This window comes from Bombina bombina, chromosome 2 (assembly GCF_027579735.1).
Source record: "Bombina bombina isolate aBomBom1 chromosome 2, aBomBom1.pri, whole genome shotgun sequence".
Lineage (NCBI taxonomy): Eukaryota > Metazoa > Chordata > Amphibia > Anura > Bombinatoridae > Bombina > Bombina bombina.
Window position 1 is genome coordinate 859,406,046 of NC_069500.1, and position 22,410 is coordinate 859,428,455.

At 40.7% G+C, this 22,410-nt stretch overlaps 1 protein-coding gene across 1 annotated transcript in view; it reads left to right on the top strand.

Annotated features, from left to right (window-relative positions):
* Positions 1–22,410, top strand: part of POLR2B (RNA polymerase II subunit B) — a 764,705-nt gene that overhangs the window by 619,595 nt on the left and 122,700 nt on the right. Inside the window, exon 8 of the mRNA XM_053700123.1 lies at positions 17,349–17,445. Within this exon, the coding sequence (XP_053556098.1) occupies positions 17,349–17,445 (97 nt within the window). The remainder of the gene's footprint in view (positions 1–17,348; positions 17,446–22,410) is intronic.

Consider the following 22,410-nt stretch of genomic DNA (forward strand, 5'->3'; position numbering starts at 1 on the left):
CGGAAGCAGTGGATGCGTTGTCACTTCCTTGGAATTATCAACCTGCTTATCTCTTTCCGCCTCTAGTTCTTCTTCCAAGAGTGATTTCCAAAATCATAATGGAGCGTTCATTTGTACTGCTGGTGGCTCCAGCATGGCCACACAGGTTTTGGTATGCCGATCTCGTTCGAATGTCCAGTTGCCAACCTTGGCCACTTCCGCTAAGGCCAGACCTATCTCAAGGTCCTTTTTTCCATCAGGATCTCAAATCATTAATTTTGAAGGTATGGAGAATGAACGCCTAGTGCTTAGTCATAAAGGTTTCTCTGACTCAGTGATTAATACTATGTTGCAGGCTCGCAAATCTGTGTCTAGAAAGATTTATTACCGAGTTTGGAAAACTTACATTTCATGGTGTTCTTCTCATAAATTCTCTTGGCATTCTTTTAGAATTCCTAGGATTTTACAGTTTCTTCAGGATGGTTTAGATAAAGGCTTGTCTGCAAGTTCCTTGAAAGGACAAATCTCTGCTCTTTCTGTTCTTTTTCACAGAAAGATTGCTATTCTTCCTGATATTCATTGTTTTGTTCAGGCTTTGGTTCGTATCAAGCCTGTCATTAAGCCAATTTCTCCTCCTTGGAGTCTTAATTTGGTTTTGAGGGCTTTACAGGCTCCTCCGTTTGAGCCTATGCATTCTTTGGACATTAAATTACTTTCCTGGAAAGTATTGTTCCTTTTGGCCATCTCTTCAGCTAGAAGAGTTTCTGAATTATCTGCTCTTTCCTGTGAGTCTCCTTTTCTGATTTTTCATCAGGATAAGGTTTTGCGGACTTCATTTTAATTTTTACCTAAAGTTGTGAATTCCAACAACATTAGTAGAGAAATTGTTGTCCCTTCGTTGTGTCCTAATCCTAAGAATTCTCTGGAGAGATCTTTGCATTCTTTGGATGTGTTAAGAGCTTTGAAATATTATGTTGAAGCTACTAAAGATTTCAGAAAGACTTCTAGTCTATTTGTTATCTTTTCTGGTTCTAGGAAAGGTCAGAAGGCTTCTGCCATTTCTTTGGCATCTTGGTTAAAGCTTTTGATTCATCATGCTTATTTGGAGTTGGGTAAATCCCCGCCTCAGAGGATTACAGCTCATTCTACTAGGTCAGTTTCTACTTCCTGGGCTTTTAAGAATGAAGCTTCTGTTGATCAGATTTGCAAAGCAGCAACTTGGTCTTCTTTGCATACTTTTACTAAATTCTACCATTTTGATGTTTTCTCTTCTTCAGAAGCAGTTTTTGGTAGAAAAGTACTTCAGGCAGCTGTTTCAGTTTGATTCTTCTGCTTATAATTTCAGTTTTTTTTTTCATTATAAAGATTAAAACTTTTGTTTTGAGTTGTGGATTCATTTTTCAGCGGAATTGGTTGTCTTTATTCTTATCCCTCCCTCTCTAGTGACTATTGCGTGGAGTTCCACATCTTGGGTATTTGCTATCCCATACGTCACTAGCTCATGGACTCTTGCCAATTACATGAAAGAAAACATAATTTATGTAAGAACTTACCTGATAAATTAATTTATTTCATATTGGCAAGAGTCCATGAGGCCCACCCTTTTTGTGGTGGTTATGATTTTTTTGTATAAAGCACAATTATTCCAAAGTCTCCAGTTCATAATTTTAAGAGAACAAAATTTAAGAGCAAAAATAAACACAGTCCAGGTAAATCCAAGGTATTCCAATATCGCACAATATTGATCAATATTGATCAAGATACTTTCAATTTCTTGTATTTACAGCAACCTATCATTCCAATTTTTCATGCATTACCTAAGGTACATAAATCTTTAGAAGATGTCAAAGGTAGACCGATAGTTGCTGGTATCGGATCATTATGTGAAAAATTGTCTGAATGGTTGGACAGTATACTCCAACCACTGGTTTTGAAACTTCCAAGTCATCTTAGAGACACAAAACAGGTACTCCAAAAGTTTGAAACTTTCGAATGCAGACCAAATGACTGTTGGTTGGCAATTGTAGTCGCATTGTATTCCTCAATCCCACATCAAGTGGGGTTGAGAGCAATTGATTACTTTTTGACCAACTGCACTGATTATGTTCCAACTTTTGTTAGTTATCTGGTTGAAGTCACGAATTTCCTTCTGACCCATAATTATTTCTCATTTCAAGACAGTTTTTACCTTCAGGTCAGGGGAACTGCAATGGGGGCAAAATGTGCCCCCTCCTTTGCTAATTTGACGATGGGTTGGTGGGAGTCTCTGTTTGTATATAGTGACAGAAATCCATTCATTTCTGACATCCGCACGTATTATCGTTATATAGATGATCTTTTACTGGTTTGGTCCGGTGACAACCGACAAATTGTCGATTTTATAAACTATCTAAACGATAATCCGTGCGGACTCAGGTTTACATATGAGTTTAATGTTGACAAAATTAACTTTTTGAACATTACTCTTATATTCAATCACACTAATAAGAAAGTAGAGAATACAATATACAGGAAACCCATATCAGGTAATACCATTCTTCATGGTAGGAGTAATCACCCCAAACAGGTCCCATATTCTATTATCAAAGGACAATTAATCAGAGCCAAACGCAATTGCAGTGATTTGAGTGATTTTGAGTCTCAAAGTAAGGATCTCATAAAGAGATTCTTGGAGAGAATTATAAAAAACAATAAATAAAGCAGAGGTGGACTGTATGAGTCGAGAATCTCTACTCAAAGATCGGACTAAAAAGAGTCAATTTTCTTATTCAGTTTTCGCCAAAATACCATAAAATCTGCAATATTATAAAAGACATTTTCCAATGCTTTTGGCTGATGACAAATTGCAGGAGGTGGTGAAAAAGAGTTGTAATTACTCCTATCGGAAAGGTGTCACTCTAGGAAATTTAATATCACCTAGTGAACTGAAAAGTGACAAGCCTTCTAGCTCTTGGCTACAGGTAAAGGGAATGCATAAATGTGGCTACAGCCAATGCATCCCTTGTAGTTTTGGTAACATGACAAAAACTTTTGAGTCTGTTAATGGCAAAGGATATGAATTAGACACTTGTCAATTGCAGATCCAAAAATGTTGTGTACATGATCTGGTGTACGTGCAACCATAAACAGTATTATAGGTTGCACAACACGTGAGGTCAGGGAAAGAATCAGACAGCATCTTTCTGATATAAAAAGAAAAGATGGCTGTTCTGAACTAGCTAATCATTTCATTTTTGAACATGACAGTGTTAATAAAACATTTAAATGGATGGTTATTGAGCAAGTACGTCTTCCAAAAAGGGGAGGTAAAATGAGTAAACTGGTCCTAAAACGTAAAGCCTTTTGGATTTCTTTCATGTAATTAGCAAGAGTCCATGAGCTAGTGACGTATGGGATATACATTCCTACCAGGAGGGGCAAAGTTTCCCAAACCTCAAAATGCCTACAAATACACCCCTCACCACACCTACAAATCAGTTTTACAAACTTTGCCTCCTATGGAGGTGGTGAAGTAAGTTTGTGCTAGATTCTACGTTGATATGCGCTCCGCAGCAGGTTGGAGCCCGGTTTTCCTCTCAGCATGCAGTGAATGTCAGAGGGATGTGAGGAGAGTATTGCCTATTTGAATTCAATTATCTCCTACTACGGGGTCTATTTCATAGGTTCTCTGTTATCGGTCGTAGAGATTCATCTCTTACCTCCCTTTTCAGATCGACGATATACTCTTATATATTTACCATTACCTCTGCTGATTTTCGTTTCAGTACTGGTTTGGCTTTCTACAAACATGTAGATGAGTGTCCTGGGGTAAGTAAGTCTTATTTTCTGTGACACTCTAAAGCTATGGTTGGGCACTTTTTTATAAAGTTCTAAATATATGTATTCAAACATTTATTTGCCTTGACTCAGGATGTTCAACATTCCTTATTTCAGACAGTCAGTTTCATATTTGGGATAATGCATTTGAATCAATCATTTTTTCTTACCTTAAAAAATTTGACTTTTTCCCTGTGGGCTGTTAGGCTCGCGGGGGCTGAAAATGCTTCATTTTATTGCGTCATTCTTGGCGCAAAAAATCTTTTCTGTTTCCGGCGTCATACGTGTCGCCGGAAGTTGCGTCATTTTTTGACGTTCTTTTGTACCAAAAGTGTCGGCGTTCCGGATGTGGCGTCATTTTTGGCGCCAAAAGCATTTAGGCGCCAAATAATGTGGGCGTCTTATTTGGCGCTAAAAAATATGGGCGTCTCTTTTGTCTCCACATTATTTAAGTCTCATTTTTTCATTGCTTCTGGTTGCTAGAAGCTTGTTCTTTGGCATTTTTTCCCATTCCTGAAACTGTCATTTAAGGAATTTGATCAATTTTGCTTTATATGTTGTTTTTTCTATTACATATTGCAAGATGTCTCATGTTGCAACTGAGTCAGAAGATACTTCAGGAAAATCGCTGCCTGGTGCTGGAACTACCAAAGCTAAGTGTATCTGCTGTAAACTTTTGGTAGCTGTTCCTTCAGCTGTTGTTTGTATTAAATGTCATGACAAACTTGTTAATGCAGAAAATATTTATTTTAGTAAAGTACCATTACCTGTTGCAGTTCCATCAACATCTAATGTTCAGAGTGTTCCTGATAACATAAGAGATTTTGTTTCTGAATCCATTAAGAAGGCTATGTCTGTTATTCCTTCTTCTAGTAAACATAAAAAGTCTTTTAAAACTTCTCTTTATACAGATGAATTTTTAAATGAACATCATCATTCTGATTCTAATGATTCTTCTGGTTCAGAGGATTCTGTTTCAGAGGTTGATGTTGATAAATCTTCATTTCTTTCATGTAATTAGCAAGAGTCCATGAGCTAGTGACGTATGGGAAATACATTCCTACCAGGAGGGGCAAAGTTTCCCAAACCTCAAAATGCCTATAAATACACCCCTCACCACACCCACAAATCAGTTTTACAAACTTTGCCTCCTATGGTTTGTGCTAGATTCTACGTTGATATGCGCTCCGCATCAGGTTGGAGCCCGGTTTTCCTCTCAGCGTGCAGTGAATGTCAGAGGGATGTGAGGAGAGTATTGCCTGTTTGAATTCAATGATCTCCTTCTACGGGGTCTATTTCATAGGTTCTCTGTTATCGGTCGTAGAGATTCATCTCTTACCTCCCTTTTCAGATCGACGATATACTCTTATATATATATATATATATATATATATATATATATATATATATACCATTACCTCTGCTGATTTTCGTTTCAGTACTGGTTTGGCTTTCTACAAACATGTAGATGAGTGTCCTGGGGTAAGTAAGTCTTATTTTCTGTGACACTCTAAGCTATGGTTGGGCACTTTTTTAATAAAGTTCTAAATATATGTATTCAAACATTTATTTGCCTTGACTCAGGATGTTCAACATTCCTTATTTTCAGACAGTCAGTTTCATATTTGGGATAATGCATTTGAATCAATCATTTTTCTTACCTTTTTTTCCCTGTGGGCTGTTAGGCTCGCGGGGGCTGAAAATGCTTCATTTTATTGCGTCATTCTTGGCGCTGACTTTTTTGGCGCAAAAAATCTTTTCTGTTTCCGGCGTCATACGTGTCGCCGGAAGTTGCGTCATTTTTTGACGTTCTTTTGCGCCAAAAATGTCGGCGTTCCGGATGTGGCGTCATTTTTGGCGCCAAAAGCATTTAGGCGCCAAATAATGTGGCCGTCTTATTTGGCGCTAAAAAAATATGGGCGTCGCTTTTGTCTCCACATTATTTAAGTCTCATTTTTCATTGCTTCTGGTTGCTAGAAGCTTGTTCCTTGGCATTTTTCCCATTCCTGAAACTGTCATTTAAGGAATTTGATCAATTTTGCTTTATATGTTGTTTTTTCTCTCACATATTGCAAGATGTCTCACGTTGCATCTGAGTCAGAAGATACTTCAGGAAAATCGCTGTCTGGTGCTGGAACTACCAAAGCTAAGTGTATCTGCTGTAAACTTTTGGTAGCTGTTCCTCCAGCTGTTGTTTGTATTAATTGTCATGACAAACTTGTTAATGCAGATAATATTTCCTTTAATAAAGTACCATTACCTGTTGCAGTTCCATCAACATCTAATGTTCAGAGTGTTCCTGATAACATAAGAGATTTTGTTTCTGAATCCATCAAGAAGGCTATGTCTGTTATTCCTCCTTCTAGTAAACATAAAAAATCTTTTAAAACTTCTCTTTATACAGATGAATTTTTAAATGAACATCCTCATTCTGATTCTAATGACTCTTCTGGTTCAGAGGATTCTGTCTCAGAGGTTGATGCTGATAAATCTTCATATTTATTTAAAATGGAATTTATTCGTTCTTTACTTAAAGAAGTACTAATTGCTTTAGAAATTGAGGATTCTGGTCCTCTTGATACTAAATCTAAACGTTTAGATAAGGTCTTTAAATCTCCTGTGGTTATTCCAGAAGTTTTTCCTGTTCCTGGTGCTATTTCTGAAGTAATTTCCAGAGAGTGGAATAATTTGGGTAATTCATTTACTCCTTCTAAACGTTTTAAGCAATTATATCCTGTGCCGTCTGACAGATTAGAATTTTGGGACAAAATCCCTAAAGTTGATGGGGCTATTTCTACCCTTGCTAAACGTACTACTATTCCTACGGCAGATGGTACTTCGTTTAAGGATCCTTTAGATAGGAAAATTGAATCCTTTCTAAGAAAAGCTTATCTGTGTTCAGGTAATCTTCTTAGACCTGCTATATCATTGGCTGATGTTGCTGCAGCTTCAACTTTTTGGTTGGAAACTTTAGCGCAACAAGTAACAGATCATGATTCTCATAGCATTATTATTCTTCTTCAACATGCTAATAATTTTATCTGTGATGCCATTTTTGATATTATTAGAGTTGATGTCAGGTTTATGTCTCTAGCTATTTTAGCTAGAAGAGCTTTATGGCTTAAAACTTGGAATGCTGATATGTCTTCTAAATCAACTCTACTTTCCCTTTCTTTCCAGGGTAATAAATTATTTGGTTCTCAGTTGGATTCTATTATCTCAACTGTTACTGGTGGGAAAGGAACTTTTTTACCACAGGATAAAAAATCTAAGGGTAAAAACAGGGCTAATAATCGTTTTCGTTCCTTTCGTTTCAACAAAGAACAAAAGCCTGATCCTTCATCCTCAGGAGCAGTTTCAGTTTGGAAACCATCTCCAGTCTGGAATAAATCCAAGCCTTCTAGAAAAGCAAAGCCAGCTTCTAAGTCCACATGAAGGTGCGGCCCTCATTCCAGCTCAGCTGGTAGGGGGCAGATTACGTTTTTTCAAACAAATTTGGATCAATTCCGTTCACAATCTTTGGATTCAGAACATTGTTTCAGAAGGGTACAGAATTGGTTTCAAGATAAGACCTCCTGCAAAGAGATTTTTTCTTTCCCGTGTCCCAGTAAACCCAGCGAAAGCTCAAGCATTTCTGAAATGTGTTTCAGATCTAGAGTTGGCTGGAGTAATTATGCCAGTTCCAGTTCTGGAACAGGGGCTGGGGTTTTATTCAAATCTCTTCATTGTACCAAAGAAGGAGAATTCCTTCAGACCAGTTCTGGATCTAAAAATATTGAATCGTTATGTAAGGATACCAACATTCAAAATGGTAACTGTAAGGACTATCCTGCCTTTTGTTCAGCAAGGGCATTATATGTCTACAATAGATTTACAGGATGCATATCTGCATATTCCGATTCATCCAGCTCACTATCAGTTTCTGAGATTCTCTTTCCTGGACAAGCATTACCAGTTTGTGGCTCTGCCGTTTGGCCTAGCAACAGCTCCAAGAATTTTTACAAAGGTTCTCGGTGCCCTTCTGTCTGTAATCAGAGAACAGGGTATTGTGGTATTTCCTTATTTGGACGATATCTTGGTACTTGCTCAGTCTTCACATTTAGCAGAATCTCATACGAATCGACTTGTGTTGTTTCTTCAAGATCATGGTTGGAGGATCAATTCACTAAAAAGTTCATTGATTCCTCAGACAAGGGTAACCTTTTTGGGTTTCCAGATAGATTCAGTGTCCATGACTCTGTCTTTGACAGACAAGAGACGTCTAAAATTGATTTCAGCTTGTCGAAACCTTCAGTCACAATCATTCCCTTCGGTAGCCTTATGCATGGAAATTCTAGGTCTTATGACTGCTGCATCGGACGCGATCCCCTTTGCTCGTTTTCACATGCGACCTCTTCAGCTCTGTATGCTGAACCAATGGTGCAGGGATTACACAAAGATATCTCAATTAATATCTTTAAAACCGATTGTACGACACTCTCTGACGTGGTGGACAGATCACCATCGTTTAGTTCAGGGGGCTTCTTTTGTTCTTCCGACCTGGACTGTAATTTCAACAGATGCAAGTCTTACAGGTTGGGGAGCTGTGTGGGGGATCTCTGACGGCACAAGGAGTTTGGGAATCTCAGGAGGTGAGATTACCGATCAATATTTTGGAACTCCGTGCAATTTTCAGAGCTCTTCAGTCTTGGCCTCTTCTGAAGAGAGAATCGTTCATTTGTTTTCAGACAGACAATGTCACAACTGTGGCATACATCAATCATCAAGGAGGAACTCACATCCTCTGGCTATGAAAGAAGTATCTCGAATTCTGGTTTGGGCGGAATCCAGCTCCTGTCTAATCTCTGCGGTTCATATCCCAGGTATAGACAATTGGGAAGCGGATTATCTCAGTCGCCAAACGTTGCATCCGGGCGAATGGTCTCTTCACCCAGAGGTATTTCTTCAGATTGTTCAAATGTGGGAACTTCCAGAAATAGATCTGATGGCGTCTCATCTAAACATGAAACTTCCCAGGTATCTGTCCAGATCCCGGGATCCTCAGGCGGAGGCAGTGGATGCGTTATCACTTCCTTGGAAGTATCATCCTGCCTATATCTTTCCGCCTCTAGTTCTTCTTCCAAGAGTAATCTCCAAGATTCTGAAGGAATGCTCGTTTGTTCTGCTGGTAGCTCCGGCATGGCCTCACAGGTTTTGGTATGCGGATCTTGTCCGGATGGCCTCTTGCCAACCGTGGACTCTTCCGTTAAGACCAGACCTTCTGTCGCAAGGTCCTTTTTTCCATCAGGATCTCAAATCCTTAAATTTAAAGGTATGGAGATTGAACGCTTGATTCTTGGTCAAAGAGGTTTCTCTGACTCTGTGATTAATACTATGTTACAGGCTCGTAAATCTGTATCTAGAGAGATATATTATAGAGTCTGGAAGACTTATATTTCTTGGTGTCTTTCTCATCATTTTTCTTGGCATTCTTTTAGAATTCCGAGAATTTTACAGTTTCTTCAGGATGGTTTAGATAAAGGTTTGTCCGCAAGTTCCTTGAAAGGACAAATCTCTGCTCTTTCTGTTCTTTTCTCCAACATTGGTGTGTCCGGTCCACGGCGTCATCCTTACTTGTGGGATATTCTCCTCCCCAACAGGAAATGGCAAAGAGTCCCAGCAAAGCTGGTCACATGATCCCTCCTAGGCTCCGCCCACCCCAGTCATTCTCTTTGCCGTTGCACAGGCAACATCTCCACGGAGATGGTTAAGAGTTTTTTTGTAGTTTTATTCTTCTATCAAGTGTTTGTTATTTTAAAATAGTGCTGGTATGTACTATTTACTCTGAAACAGAAAAGGATGAAGATTTCTGTTTGTAAGAGGAAGATGATTTTTAGCAGACGGTAACTAAAATCGATTGCTGTTTCCACACAGGACTGTTGAGATGAAGTAACTTCAGTTGGGGAAACAGTTAGTAGTCTTTTCTGCTTAAGGTATGACTAGCCATATTTCTAACAAGACCATGTAATGCTGGAAGGCTGTCATTTCCCCTCATGGGGACCGGTAAGCCATTTTCTTAGTTAAACATAAAAGAATAAAGGGCTTCAAAAAGGGCTTAAAAACTGGTAGACATTTTTCTGGGCTAAAACAATTGCTTTACTAGGCATATTATGCAGATTCTAACTAATTATTGGTATTATAATCTTGGGGAACGTTTAGAAAAACGGCAGGCACTGTGTTGGACACCTTTTTCAGATGGGGGCCTTTCTAGTTATAGACAGAGCCTCATTCTGGGACTGTATAGGGGTTAAATGTAAAAACGGCTCCGGTTCCGTTAATTTAAGGGTTAAAGCTCTGAAATTTGGTGTGCAATACTTTTAATGCTTTAGGACACTGTGGTGAATTTTGAACAATTCCTTCATACTTTTTCACATATTCAGTAATAAAGTGTTTTCAGTTTGAAATTTAAAGTGACAGTAACGGTTTTATTTTAAAACGTTTTTTGTGCTTTGTTGACAAGTTTAAGCCTGTTTAACATGTCTGTACCATTAGATAAGCTATGTTCTATATGTATGAAAGCCAATGTGTCTCCCCATTTAAATTTATGTGATAATTGTGCCATAGTGTCCAAACAAAGTAAGGACAGTAATGCAACAGATGATATTGCCCAAGATGATTCCTCAAATGAGGGGAGTAAACATGATACTACATCATCCCCTACTGTGTCTACACCAGTTATGCCCACACAGGAGGCCCCTAGTACATCTAGTGCGCCAATACTTATTACCATGCAACAATTAACGGCTGTAATGGATAACTCCATAGCAAATCTTTTATCCAAAATGCCTACTTATCAGAGAAAGCGCGATTGCTCTGTTTTAAACACTGAAGAGCAAGAGGACGCTGATGATAACTGTTCTGACATACCCTCACACCAATCTCAAGGGGCCATGAGGGAGGTTTTGTCTGATGGAGAAATTTCAGATTCAGGAAAAATTTCTCATCAAGCTGAACCTGATGTTGTGACATTTAAATTTAAATTAGAACATCTCTGCGCACTGCTTAAGGAGGTGTTATCTACTCTGGATGATTGTGACAATTTGGTCATTCCAGAGAAATTATGTAAGATGGACAAGTTCCTAGAGGTTCCGGTGCCCCCCGACGCTTTTCCTATACCCAAGCGGGTGGCGGACATAGTAAATAAAGAGTGGGAAAGGCCCAGCATACCTTTTGTTCCCCCCCCTATATTTAAGAAATTATTTCCTATAGTCGACCCCAGAAAGGACTTATGGCAGACAGTCCCCAAGGTCGAGGGGGCGGTTTCTACTCTAAACAAACGCACTACTATTCCTATCGAAGATAGCTGTGCTTTCTAAGATCCTATGGATAAGAAATTAGAGGGTTTGCTTAAAAAGATTTTTGTACAGCAAGGTTACCTTCTACAACCAATTTCATGCATTGTTCCTGTCACTACGGCAGCGTGTTTCTGGTTCGAGGAACTAGAAAAATCGCTCAATAAAGAATCTTCGTATGAGGAGGTTATGGACAGAGTTCAAGCACTTAAATTGGCTAACTCTTTTGTTTTAGATGCCGCTTTGCAATTAGCTAGATTAGCGGCGAAAAATTCAGGGTTTGCTGTCGTGGCGCGCAGAGTGCTTTGGCTAAAGTCTTGGTCAGCGGATGTGTCTTCCAAGACAAAATTGCTTAACATTCCTTTCAAAGGTAAAACATTATTTGGACCTGATTTGAAAGAGATTATTTCAGACATCACTGGGGGAAAGGGCCACGCCCTCCCACAGGATAGGTCTTTTAAGGCTAATAATAAGCCTAATTTTCGTCCCTTTCGCAGAAACGGACCAGTCTCTAATTCTGTATCCTCTAAGCAAGAGGGTAATACTTCACAACCCAAACCAGCCTGGAAAACAATGCAAGGCTGGAACAAGGGTAAGCAGGCCAAGAAGCCTACCACTGCTACCAAAACAGCATGAAGGGATAGCCCCCGATCCGGGACCGGATCTAGTGGGGGGCAGACTTTCTCTCTTTGCTCAGGCTTGGGCAAGAGATGTTCAGGATCCTTGGGCGCTAGAAATAGTTTCTCAAGGTTATCTCCTGGAATTCAAGGAACTACCCCCAAGGGGAAGGTTCCACAGGTCTCAATTATCTTCAAACCAAATAAAGAGACAGGCATTCTTACATTGTGTAGAAGACCTGTTAAAGATGGGAGTGATACATCCAGTTCCAATAAGAGAACAAGGAATGGGATTTTATTCCAATCTGTTCATAGTTCCCAAAAAAGAGGGAACATTCAGACCAATTTTGGATCTAAAGATCCTAAACAAATTTCTCAGGGTACCATCGTTCAAAATGGAAACTATTCGAACGATCCTACCTACTATCCAGGAAAATCAATTTATGACTACCATGGATTTAAAGGATGCGTACCTACATATTCCTATCCACAAGGAACATCATCAGTTCCTAAGGTTGGCTTTTCTGGACAAGCATTACCAGTTTATGGCACTTCCATTTGGATTAGCCACTGCTCCAAGGATTTTCACAAAGGTACTAGGGTCCCTTCTAGCGGTTCTAAGACCAAGGGGCATTGCAGTAGTACCTTACTTGGACGACATCCTGATTCAAGCGTCGTCCCTGTCAAAAGCAAAGGCTCATACGGACATCGTCCTAGCCTTTCTCAGATCTCACGGATGGAAGGTGAACAAAGAAAAAAGTTCTCTGTCCCCGTCAACAAGAGTTCCCTTCTTGGGAACAATAATAGATTCCTTAGAAATGAGGATTTTTCTGACAGAGGTCAGAAAATCAAAACTTCTAAGCTCTTGTCAAGTACTTCATTCTGTTCCTCGTCCTTCCATAGCGCAGTGCATGGAAGTAATAGGATTGATGGTTGCAACAATGGACATAGTTCCTTTTGCACAAATTCATCTAAGACCATTACAACTGTGCATGCTCAGACAGTGGAATGGGGATTATACAGACTTGTCTCCGACGATTCAAGTAGATCAAAAGACCAGAGATTCACTCCGTTGGTGGCTGACCCTGGACAATCTGTCACAGGGAATGAGCTTCCGCAGACCAGAGTGGGTCATTGTCACGACCGACGCCAGCCTAGTGGGCTGGGGCGCGGTCTGGGAATCCCTGAAAGCTCAGGGTCTATGGTCTCGGGAAGAGTCTCTTCTCCCGATAAACATTCTGGAACTGAGAGCGATATTCAATGCTCTCAGAGCTTGGCCTCAACTAGCAAAGGCCAAATTCATAAGGTTTCAGTCAGACAACATGACGACCGTTGCATATATCAATCATCAGGGGGGAACAAGGACTTCCCTGGCGATGAAAGAAGTGACCAAGATAATTCAATGGGCGGAGGATCACTCCTGCCACTTGTCTGCAATCCACATCCCAGGAGTGGAAAATTGGGAAGCGGATTTTCTGAGTCGTCAGACATTCCATCCGGGGGAGTGGGAACTCCATCCGGAAATCTTTGCCCAAATAACTCAATTATGGGGCATTCCAGACATGGATCTGATGGCGTCTCGTCAGAACTTCAAGGTTCCTTGCTACGGGTCCAGATCCAGGGATCCCAAGGCGACCCTAGTAGATGCACTAGTAGCAACTTGGACCTTCAACCTAGCTTATGTATTCCCACCGTTTCCTCTCATCCCCAGGCTGGTAGCCAGGATCAATCAAGAGAGGGCCTCGGTGATCTTGATAGCTCCTGCGTGGCCACGCAGGACTTGGTATGCAGACCTGGTGAATATGTCATCGGCTCCACCATGGAAGCTACCTTTGAGACAGGACCTTCTTGTTCAGGGTCCATTTGAACATCCGAATCTGGTTTCTCTCCAACTGACGGCTTGGAGATTGAACGCTTGATTTTATCAAAGCGTGGGTTTTCAGATTCTGTAATAGATACTCTGATTCAGGCTAGAAAGCCTGTAACTAGAAAAATTTACCATAAAATATGGAAAAAATATATCTGTTGGTGTGAATCTAAAGGATTCCCATGGAACAAGATAAAAATTCCTAAGATTCTATCCTTTCTACAAGAAGGTTTGGAGAAAGGATTATCTGCAAGTTCTCTGAAGGGACAGATCTCTGCTTTATCTGTTTTACTTCACAAAAGACTGGCAGCTGTGCCAGATGTTCAAGCATTTGTTCAGGCTCTGGTTAGGATCAAGCCTGTTTACAGACCTTTGACTCCTCCCTGGAGTCTAAATCTAGTTCTTTCAGTTCTTCAAGGGGTTCCGTTTGAACCCTTACATTCCGTAGATATTAAGTTATTATCTTGGAAAGTTTTGTTTTTGGTTGCAATTTCTTCTGCTAGAAGAGTTTCAGAGTTATCTGCTCTGCAGTGTTCTCCGCCCTATCTGGTGTTCCATGCAGATAAGGTGGTTTTGCGTACTAAGCCTGGTTTTCTTCCGAAAGTTGTTTCCAACAAAAATATTAACCAGGAGATAGTTGTACCTTCTTTGTGTCCGAATCCAGTTTCAAAGAAGGAACGTTTGTTACACAATTTGGACGTAGTCCGTGCTCTAAAATTCTATTTAGAGGCTACTAAAGATTTCAGACAAACATCTTCCTTGTTTGTTGTTTATTCTGGTAAAAGGAGAGGTCAAAAAGCGACTTCTACCTCTCTTTCCTTTTGGCTTAAAAGCATTATCCGATTGGCTTACGAGACTGCCGGACGGCAGCCTCCTGAAAGAATCACAGCTCACTCCACTAGGGCTGTGGCTTCCACATGGGCCTTCAAGAACGAGGCTTCTGTTGACCAGATATGTAAGGCAGCGACTTGGTCTTCACTGCACACTTTTGCCAAATTTTACAAATTTGATACTTTTGCTTCTTCGGAGGCTATTTTTGGGAGAAAGGTTTTGCAAGCCGTGGTGCCTTCCATTTAGGTGACCTGATTTGCTCCCTCCCTTCATCCGTGTCCTAAAGCTTTGGTATTGGTTCCCACAAGTAAGGATGACGCCGTGGACCGGACACACCAATGTTGGAGAAAACAGAATTTATGCTTACCTGATAAATTACTTTCTCCAACGGTGTGTCCGGTCCACGGCCCGCCCTGGTTTTTTAATCAGGTCTGATGAATTATTTTCTCTAACTACAGTCACCACGGTATCATATGGTTTCTCCTATATATATTTCCTCCTGTCCGTCGGTCGAATGACTGGGGTGGGCGGAGCCTAGGAGGGATCATGTGACCAGCTTTGCTGGGACTCTTTGCCATTTCCTGTTGGGGAGGAGAATATCCCACAAGTAAGGATGACACCGTGGACCGGACACACCGTTGGAGAAAGTAATTTATCAGGTAAGCATAAATTCTGTTTTTCACAGAAAGATTGCTAATCGTCCTGATATTCATTGTTTTGTACAAGCTTTGGTTCGTATAAAACCTGTCATTAAGTCAATTTCTCCTCCTTGGAGTTTGAATTTGGTTCTGGGGGCTCTTCAAGCTCTTCCTTTTGAACCCATGCGTTCATTGGACATTAAATTACTTTCGTGGAAAGTTTTGTTCCTTTTGGCGATCTCTTCTGCCAGAAGAGTCTCTGAATTATCTGCTCTTTCTTGTGAGTCTCCTTTTCTTATTTTTCATCAGGATAAGGCGGTGTTGCGAACTTCTTTTGAATTTTTACCTAAGGTTGTGAATTCCAACAACATTAGTAGAGAAATTGTGGTTCCTTCATTATGTCCTAATCCTAAGAATTCTAAGGAGAAATCGTTGCATTCTTTGGATGTTGTTAGAGCTTTGAAATATTATGTTGAAGCTACTAAGTCTTTTCGAAAGACTTCTAGTCTATTTGTTATCTTTTCCGGTTCTAGAAAAGGCCAGAAAGCTTCTGCCATTTCTTTGGCATCTTGGTTGAAATCTTTAATTCATCATGCCTATGTTGAGTCGGGTAAAACTCAGCCTCAAAGGATTACAGCTCATTCTACTAGGTCAGTTTCTACTTCCTGGGCGTTTAGGAATGAAGCTTCGGTTGATCAGATTTGCAAAGCAGCAACTTGGTCCTCTTTGCATACTTTTACTAAATTCTACCATTTTGATGTGTTTTCTTCTTCTGAAGCAGTTTTTGGTAGAAAAGTACTTCAGGCAGCGGTTTCAGTTTGAATCTTCTGCTTATGTTTTTCATTAAACTTTATTTTGGGTGTGGATTATTTTCAGCAGGAATTGGCTGTCTTTATTTTATCCCTCCCTCTCTAGTGACTCTTGCGTGGAAAGATCCACATCTTGGGTAGTCATTATCCCATACGTCACTAGCTCATGGACTCTTGCTAATTACATGAAAGAAAACATAATTTATGTAAGAACTTACCTGATAAATTCATTTCTTTCATATTAGCAAGAGTCCATGAGGCCCACCCTTTTTTGTGGTGGTTATGATTTTTGTATAAAGCACAATTATTCCAATTCCTTATTTTATATGCTTTCGCACTTTTTTTCTTATCACCCCACTTCTTGGCTATTCGTTAAACTGAATTGTGGGTGTGGTGAGGGGTGTATTTATAGGCATTTTGAGGTTTGGGAAACTTTGCCCCTCCTGGCAGGAATGTATATCCCATACGTCACTAGCTCATGGACTCTTGCTAATATGAAAGAAATGAATTTATCAGGTAAGTTCTTTCATAAATTATGTTTTTTATTCATCTTGGAGTTGTCAGCTTTTTTGCTTTTTTACACAATAAGTGTGTATATATATGTATATATATATATATATATATATATATATATATATATGTATATATATATATATATATATATATATATATGTGTGTGTGTGTGTGTATGTATGTGTATATATATATATATACATACACACCACTAAGGTAGATAGAACAGTCTTTAGATATCAGTCAAAACCAAGTCTCACTCCTACCACTCAGATTTGCTAGGTGGCCTCACCATGGTGCAGTAAAACCTGATCAATGCAAGTTCCGATCCGCTTCCTCTTAGTGCAGTCTTCGGGTACAGCGTGAACGATCCCCCCGAAGTCGGCACTAAGAGGAAAGCCGGTCAAAACTTGCAACGTTCAGAGGCAATTTCCTCCTGAGCGTTTACATGCTGATTCAGATTATTTTATCCATCCAGGGCAGCAGTGGTGGTGGCTAAACTCCTGCTTCTGCATATTCTGTCTACTCCCCCCTCCTGCTTTACAGAATCCTGCTTGCCTGCCGGAAAATCTTCAAGAACAGAAGGAAAACGTTTATAGTACAGATCTAAATAGAAAGTTGCAGTTGTACCATTGATCTAACTTGTCCCAAGGAAATTCAGTCCTCCCTGACCAGCGGACTACTTGTTTTCAGCCCCCCAAGATTTTTATTTTCTTGTTACATTTTGAACTTTCACAAAAATAAATTGTTCTAGTCCGGATTTAAAAGCTTCTTTCCCAGAGGGAACATGTTACTAGTCCACTCAATTTTATCTAGAAAATAGTCTAATTTCTTTCTCGTCCAGTGCAATTTCTTACTTGGCCTATACACGTGGAAATGTTTGTTTAATATAAAATGTGTATATACTTGTTGAATATTTGAATATTTTAATTTTTGTTTAATTTTAGGTATTAACTCTATTGTGGCAATTGCATCATATACTGGATACAACCAAGAGGATTCTGTCATCATGAATAGATCGGCTGTTGATAGAGGCTTTTTCAGGTTACTGTTTTTAATTAACTATTTCTTTGCGTTATATGTATTCTTAAAGGACCACTCAAGGCAATAGAATTGCATAATTAACAAGTGCATAATTAAAAGATCTATAGAAAAGGGAGAAGGTGCTTGAATACTTGAGTGTATTTGATTCAAAATGGTATATCTAGCATATATTTGCAGAATCACGCTATGTTGGCGCCTTCTCCCTTTTCTATAGATCTGTTTTGAAGTGGATGGTCATTACCCTGAGGAGAGCAGCCTGTTAAACTCTGTGTTTTCAAAAACACACATTTCAATTGGACTTTTATTTAAAAAATATATATTTATTTTTTAAGACACGATGAGTCCACGGATCATCTTAATTACTAATGGGATATTCACCTCCTGGTCAGCAGGAGGAGGCAAAGAGCACCACAGCAGAGCTGTTAAATAGCTCCTTCCTTCCCTCCCACTCCAGTCATTCTCTTTGCCTACGTTAGTGATAGGAAGTGGTAAAGTGAGGTCTTAGATAAGATTCTTCAATCAAGAGTTTATTATTTTTAAAGTAGTGCAAGATTGTGCTGCTTTGTTCTAGGGTGTAGCCGTAGTCCATAATCCGTCTCTTCAGTAGGGCTTGGTGGCTTTAGAGCAATGGGAACTTGTGGGACATAATTCTCACTGCGCCTCCCTTACATTGATGCTGCCCTAACCCAGATGGCTTAAGTAAGATTACTCAGGCTTTATCCTCGGGGCTATGTGAGAGAGAGGACCTCATAAACCTGCTGAGCTGCCCTGCTGTCGGGCAGATTTTAAAGGTAAGTGCTGACTTTTTTTATTCTGGGGTCAAAAGACATTAAACTCAGAGGAAAGTGGGCACTTTAATCAGTTAAACATATAAGGCTCATTTGATAGGGGCTCTTTATGTTTGGGACATCAAGCTCTCTTTATATGGAGGGTATTTGGACAGCCATAACTGCAGGCACAGGGGCTGGGAGTTAAGCTTGTTTTAATTTTTGCTATGGTGGTTACATTTTCTCTTGTAAGGTGTATCCAGTCCACGGATTCATCCTTTACTTGTGGGATATTCTCCTTCCCAACAGGAAGTGGCAAAGAGAGCACACAGCAGAGCTGTCCATATAGCTCCCCCTCTAGCTCCACCCCCTAGTCATTCTCTTTGCCGGCTCTAAGCAATCAGAAGTGTAAAGTGAATGTGGTGTTAGAAATGTAGTTTTTATTTTCTGCAAGCAAAATTTTGTTATTTTAAATGGTACCGGTGTGTACTATTTACTCTCTAGCAGAAAGGAATGAAGAGTTCTGCAGGGAGGAAGATGATTTTAGCATGTTGTAACTAAAATCCACTGCTGTTCCCACATAGGACTGAGGAGTGCAAGAAAACCTCAGTTGTGGGGAACGGTTTGCAGGTTAGGCTGCAATAAGGTATGTTCAGTCATTTATTTCTAGACAAGACTGTGATAATGCTAGAAGAGACTGATAATATCCCCATGAGGGAAGGGTAAGCTGTATTCAGAGTATGGAATTGCAAGCTTACATAACAGGGCTACTTTATGCTGGTTGACACTATTTAATGGCATACGGTTTTTATTGAAAAATTTCGTTTTTTTGACACTTTGAAGGTTCCTTTGGGTTTCTTTCAGGGGTTATTACCACATGGCTATTACTAAAACACTTGGTAGTGTTTCTTTAGGCCTCACAAGCACCGGAGTGAGGTGGGAGGGGCCTAATTTTGCGCCTCAGATGCACAGTTAAATTGACTAGAAGTTCAGGCTGCTTCACATGGAGGGTCCTGCTGCAGTTTGAGGGCCTATAAGAAGCTTTTCCCCCACAAATCTGGTCCTAAGGGTGCAGGTAGGGCCACAGCAGAGCTGTGCCAAGGTGCTGAAGTTTCTTTAACCGTTTTTTTTACTACTGTCGATCCGGTTTGGGCATTAAGGGGTTAATCTTTATTTTGCTAGTGGTGCAATCTTACTAATACTTTAGGTACATACTGTAAAAAATTCGAAAAGTTTGCTGCATTTTTTCACTTTTCAAGATTGTGTGCCTTTTTTATTTCTTAAAGGCACAGTACCGTTTTTTTCAAAGTGTGTTTTTACTTGATTAAAGTGATTTCCAAGCCTGTTTATATTACTACTAGTCTGTTAAACATGTCTGACACCAAGGAATGTCCTTGTTCAATGTGTTTAGAAGCCATGGTGGAACCCCCTCTCAGAATGTGTCCCACTTGTACTGATATGTCTATACACTTTAAAGAACATATTGTTGCACTTAAAAATGTGGCCCAAGATGATTCTCAGACAGAAGGTAACGAGGTTAGCCTGTTAACCTCTCCCCAAGTGTCACAACCAGTGACGCCCGCTCAAGCGACGCCTAGCACCTCTAGTGCGTCTAATTCTTTTACCTTGCAAGACTTGGTGGCAGTTATGGATAATACCCTCTCAGTGTTCTTATCTAAACTGCCTGTGTTACCTGCAAAGCGTTATAGCTCTGTTTTAAGAACAGATAATGAGCATTCTGACGCTTTAGTAGCCGTATCAGATATACCCTCACAACACTCTGAAGTGGGGGCGAGGGATGTGCTGTCTGAGGGAGAAATTTCCGATTCAGGAAAGGTTTCTCCTCAGACAGATTCAGATACGTTGGCTTTTAAATTTAAACTAGAACACCTCCGCTTATTGCTTAGGGAGGTATTAGTTACTCTGGATGACCCTATGGTGGTTCCAGAGAAATTGTGTAAAATGGACAAGTATCTAGAAGTTCCTGTTTACACTGATGTGTTCCCGGTCCCTAAGAGGATTGCGGATATAGTTACTAGGGAGTGGGATAAATCAGGTATTCCCTTCGTTCCCCCTCCTGTTTTTAAGAAAATGTTCCCCATATCTAACACCATACGGGACTCGTGGCAGACGGTCCCTAAGGTGGAGGGGGCTGTTTCTTCACTTGCTAAACGCACAACTATAGCTATAGAAGACAGTTGTGCGAAAGACCCTATGGATAAAAAAATTAGAGGGTTTACTTAAGAAAATTTTTGTTCAACAAGGTTTTCTTCTCCAACCTATTGCATGCATTGTTCCTGTAACCACTGCAGCTGCTTTCTGGTTCGAGGCGCTGGAAGATGCACTCCAGACGGAGACCTCATATGAGGACATTATGGACAGAATTAAGGCTCTTAAGCTGGCTAATTCTTTTATCACAGATGCCGCTTTCCAACTAGCTAAGTTAGCTGCAAAAAATTCAGGTTTCGCCATTTTGGCGCTCAGGGCGCTATGGCTAAAGTCCTGGTCGGCCGATGTGTCGTCAAAATCCAAACTATTTAACATCTCTTTCAAAGGAAAGACCCTCTTCGGGCCTCAATTGAAAGAGATTATTTCAGAAATCACTAGGGGAAAAGGCCATGCTCTCCTTCAAGACAAAGAATAAACAAAATAATTTTCGTTCCTTTCGGAATTTCAGGCGCGGTCTCGCTTCATCCTCCCCTGCTGCAAAGCAAGAGGGTAACACTTCACAACCAAGGGCAGCCTGGAAACCTTACCAAGGCTGGAACAAGGGTAAACAGGCCAAGAAGCCTGCAGCTGCCTCCAAGACAACATGATGGGGTAGCCCCAGATCCGGGACCGGATCTAGTAGGGGGCAGACTCTCTCTCTCTTCGCTCAGGCCTGGGCAAGAGACGTACATGATCCCTGGGCCTTAGAGATTGTATCCAGGGATATCTTCTAGAATTCAAGGACTCCCCTCCAAGGGGAAGGTTCCACATTTCTCGTCTGTCTACAGACCAGACAAAGAAAGAGGCGTTCTTACGCTGTGTAGAAGACCTGCATACAATGGGAGTGATCCACCCAGTTCCAATTGCGGAACAAGGGCTGGGTTTTTATTCAAACCTGTTTGTGGTTCCCAAGAAAGAAGGAACTTTCAGACCAATCCTGGATCTCAAAATTCTAAACAAATTCCTCAGAGTCCCATCATTCAAGATGGAGACCATTCGGACAATCTTACCAATGATCCAGGAGGGTCAATATATGACTACCGTGGATCTAAAGGATGCGTATCTGCACATTCCTATCCACAAAGATCACCAGTTTCTCAGGTTCGCCTTTCTGGACAAGCATTATCAGTTTGTGGCTCTTCTCCCAGAATTTTCACAAAGGTGCTAGGGTCCCTCCTGGCGGTATTAAGGCCGCAGGGCATAGCAGTGGCGCCTTATCTAGACGACATCTTAATTCAGGCGTTGATTTTCCAAAGAGCCAAGTCTCACACGGAAATTGTAGTGGCCTTTCTGAGGTCTCACGGGTGGAAGGTGAACATCAAAAAGAGTTCTCTCTCCTCCCTCACAAGAGTTCCCTTCCTAGGAACCCTAATAGACTCGGTAGAAATGAAAATATTTCTGACGGAGGTCAGGAAGTTAAAACTCTTAACTACTTGCCGAGCTCTTCATTCCATTCCTCGGCCATCTGTAGCTCAGTGCATGGAGACAATCGGACTAATGGTAGCGGCAATGGACATAGTCCCTTTTGCACGGATACACCTCAGACCACTGCAACTATGCATGCTCAAACAGTGGAATGGGGATTATGCAGATTTGTCTCCTCAAATACATTTGGACCAGGGTACCAGAGATTCTCTTCTCTGGTGGTTGTCTCAGGATCACCTGTCTCAGGGAATGTGTTTCCTCAGACCAGAGTGGATCATCGTAACGACCGATGCCAGTCTGTTGGGCTGGGGTGCAGTCTGGGACTCCCTGAAAGCTCAGGGCTTATGGTCTCGGGAAGAAGCTCTTCTCCCGATAAACATTCTGGAACTGAGGGCGATATTCAACGCGCTTCAGGCATGGCCTCAGCTAGCTGCGGCCAAGTTCATCGGATTTCAGTCGGACAACATCACGACTGTAGTTTACGTCAATCATCAAGGCGGAACAAGGAGTTCCCTAGCAATGATGGAAGTAACCAAAATAATCACATGGGCGGAGGATCACTCTT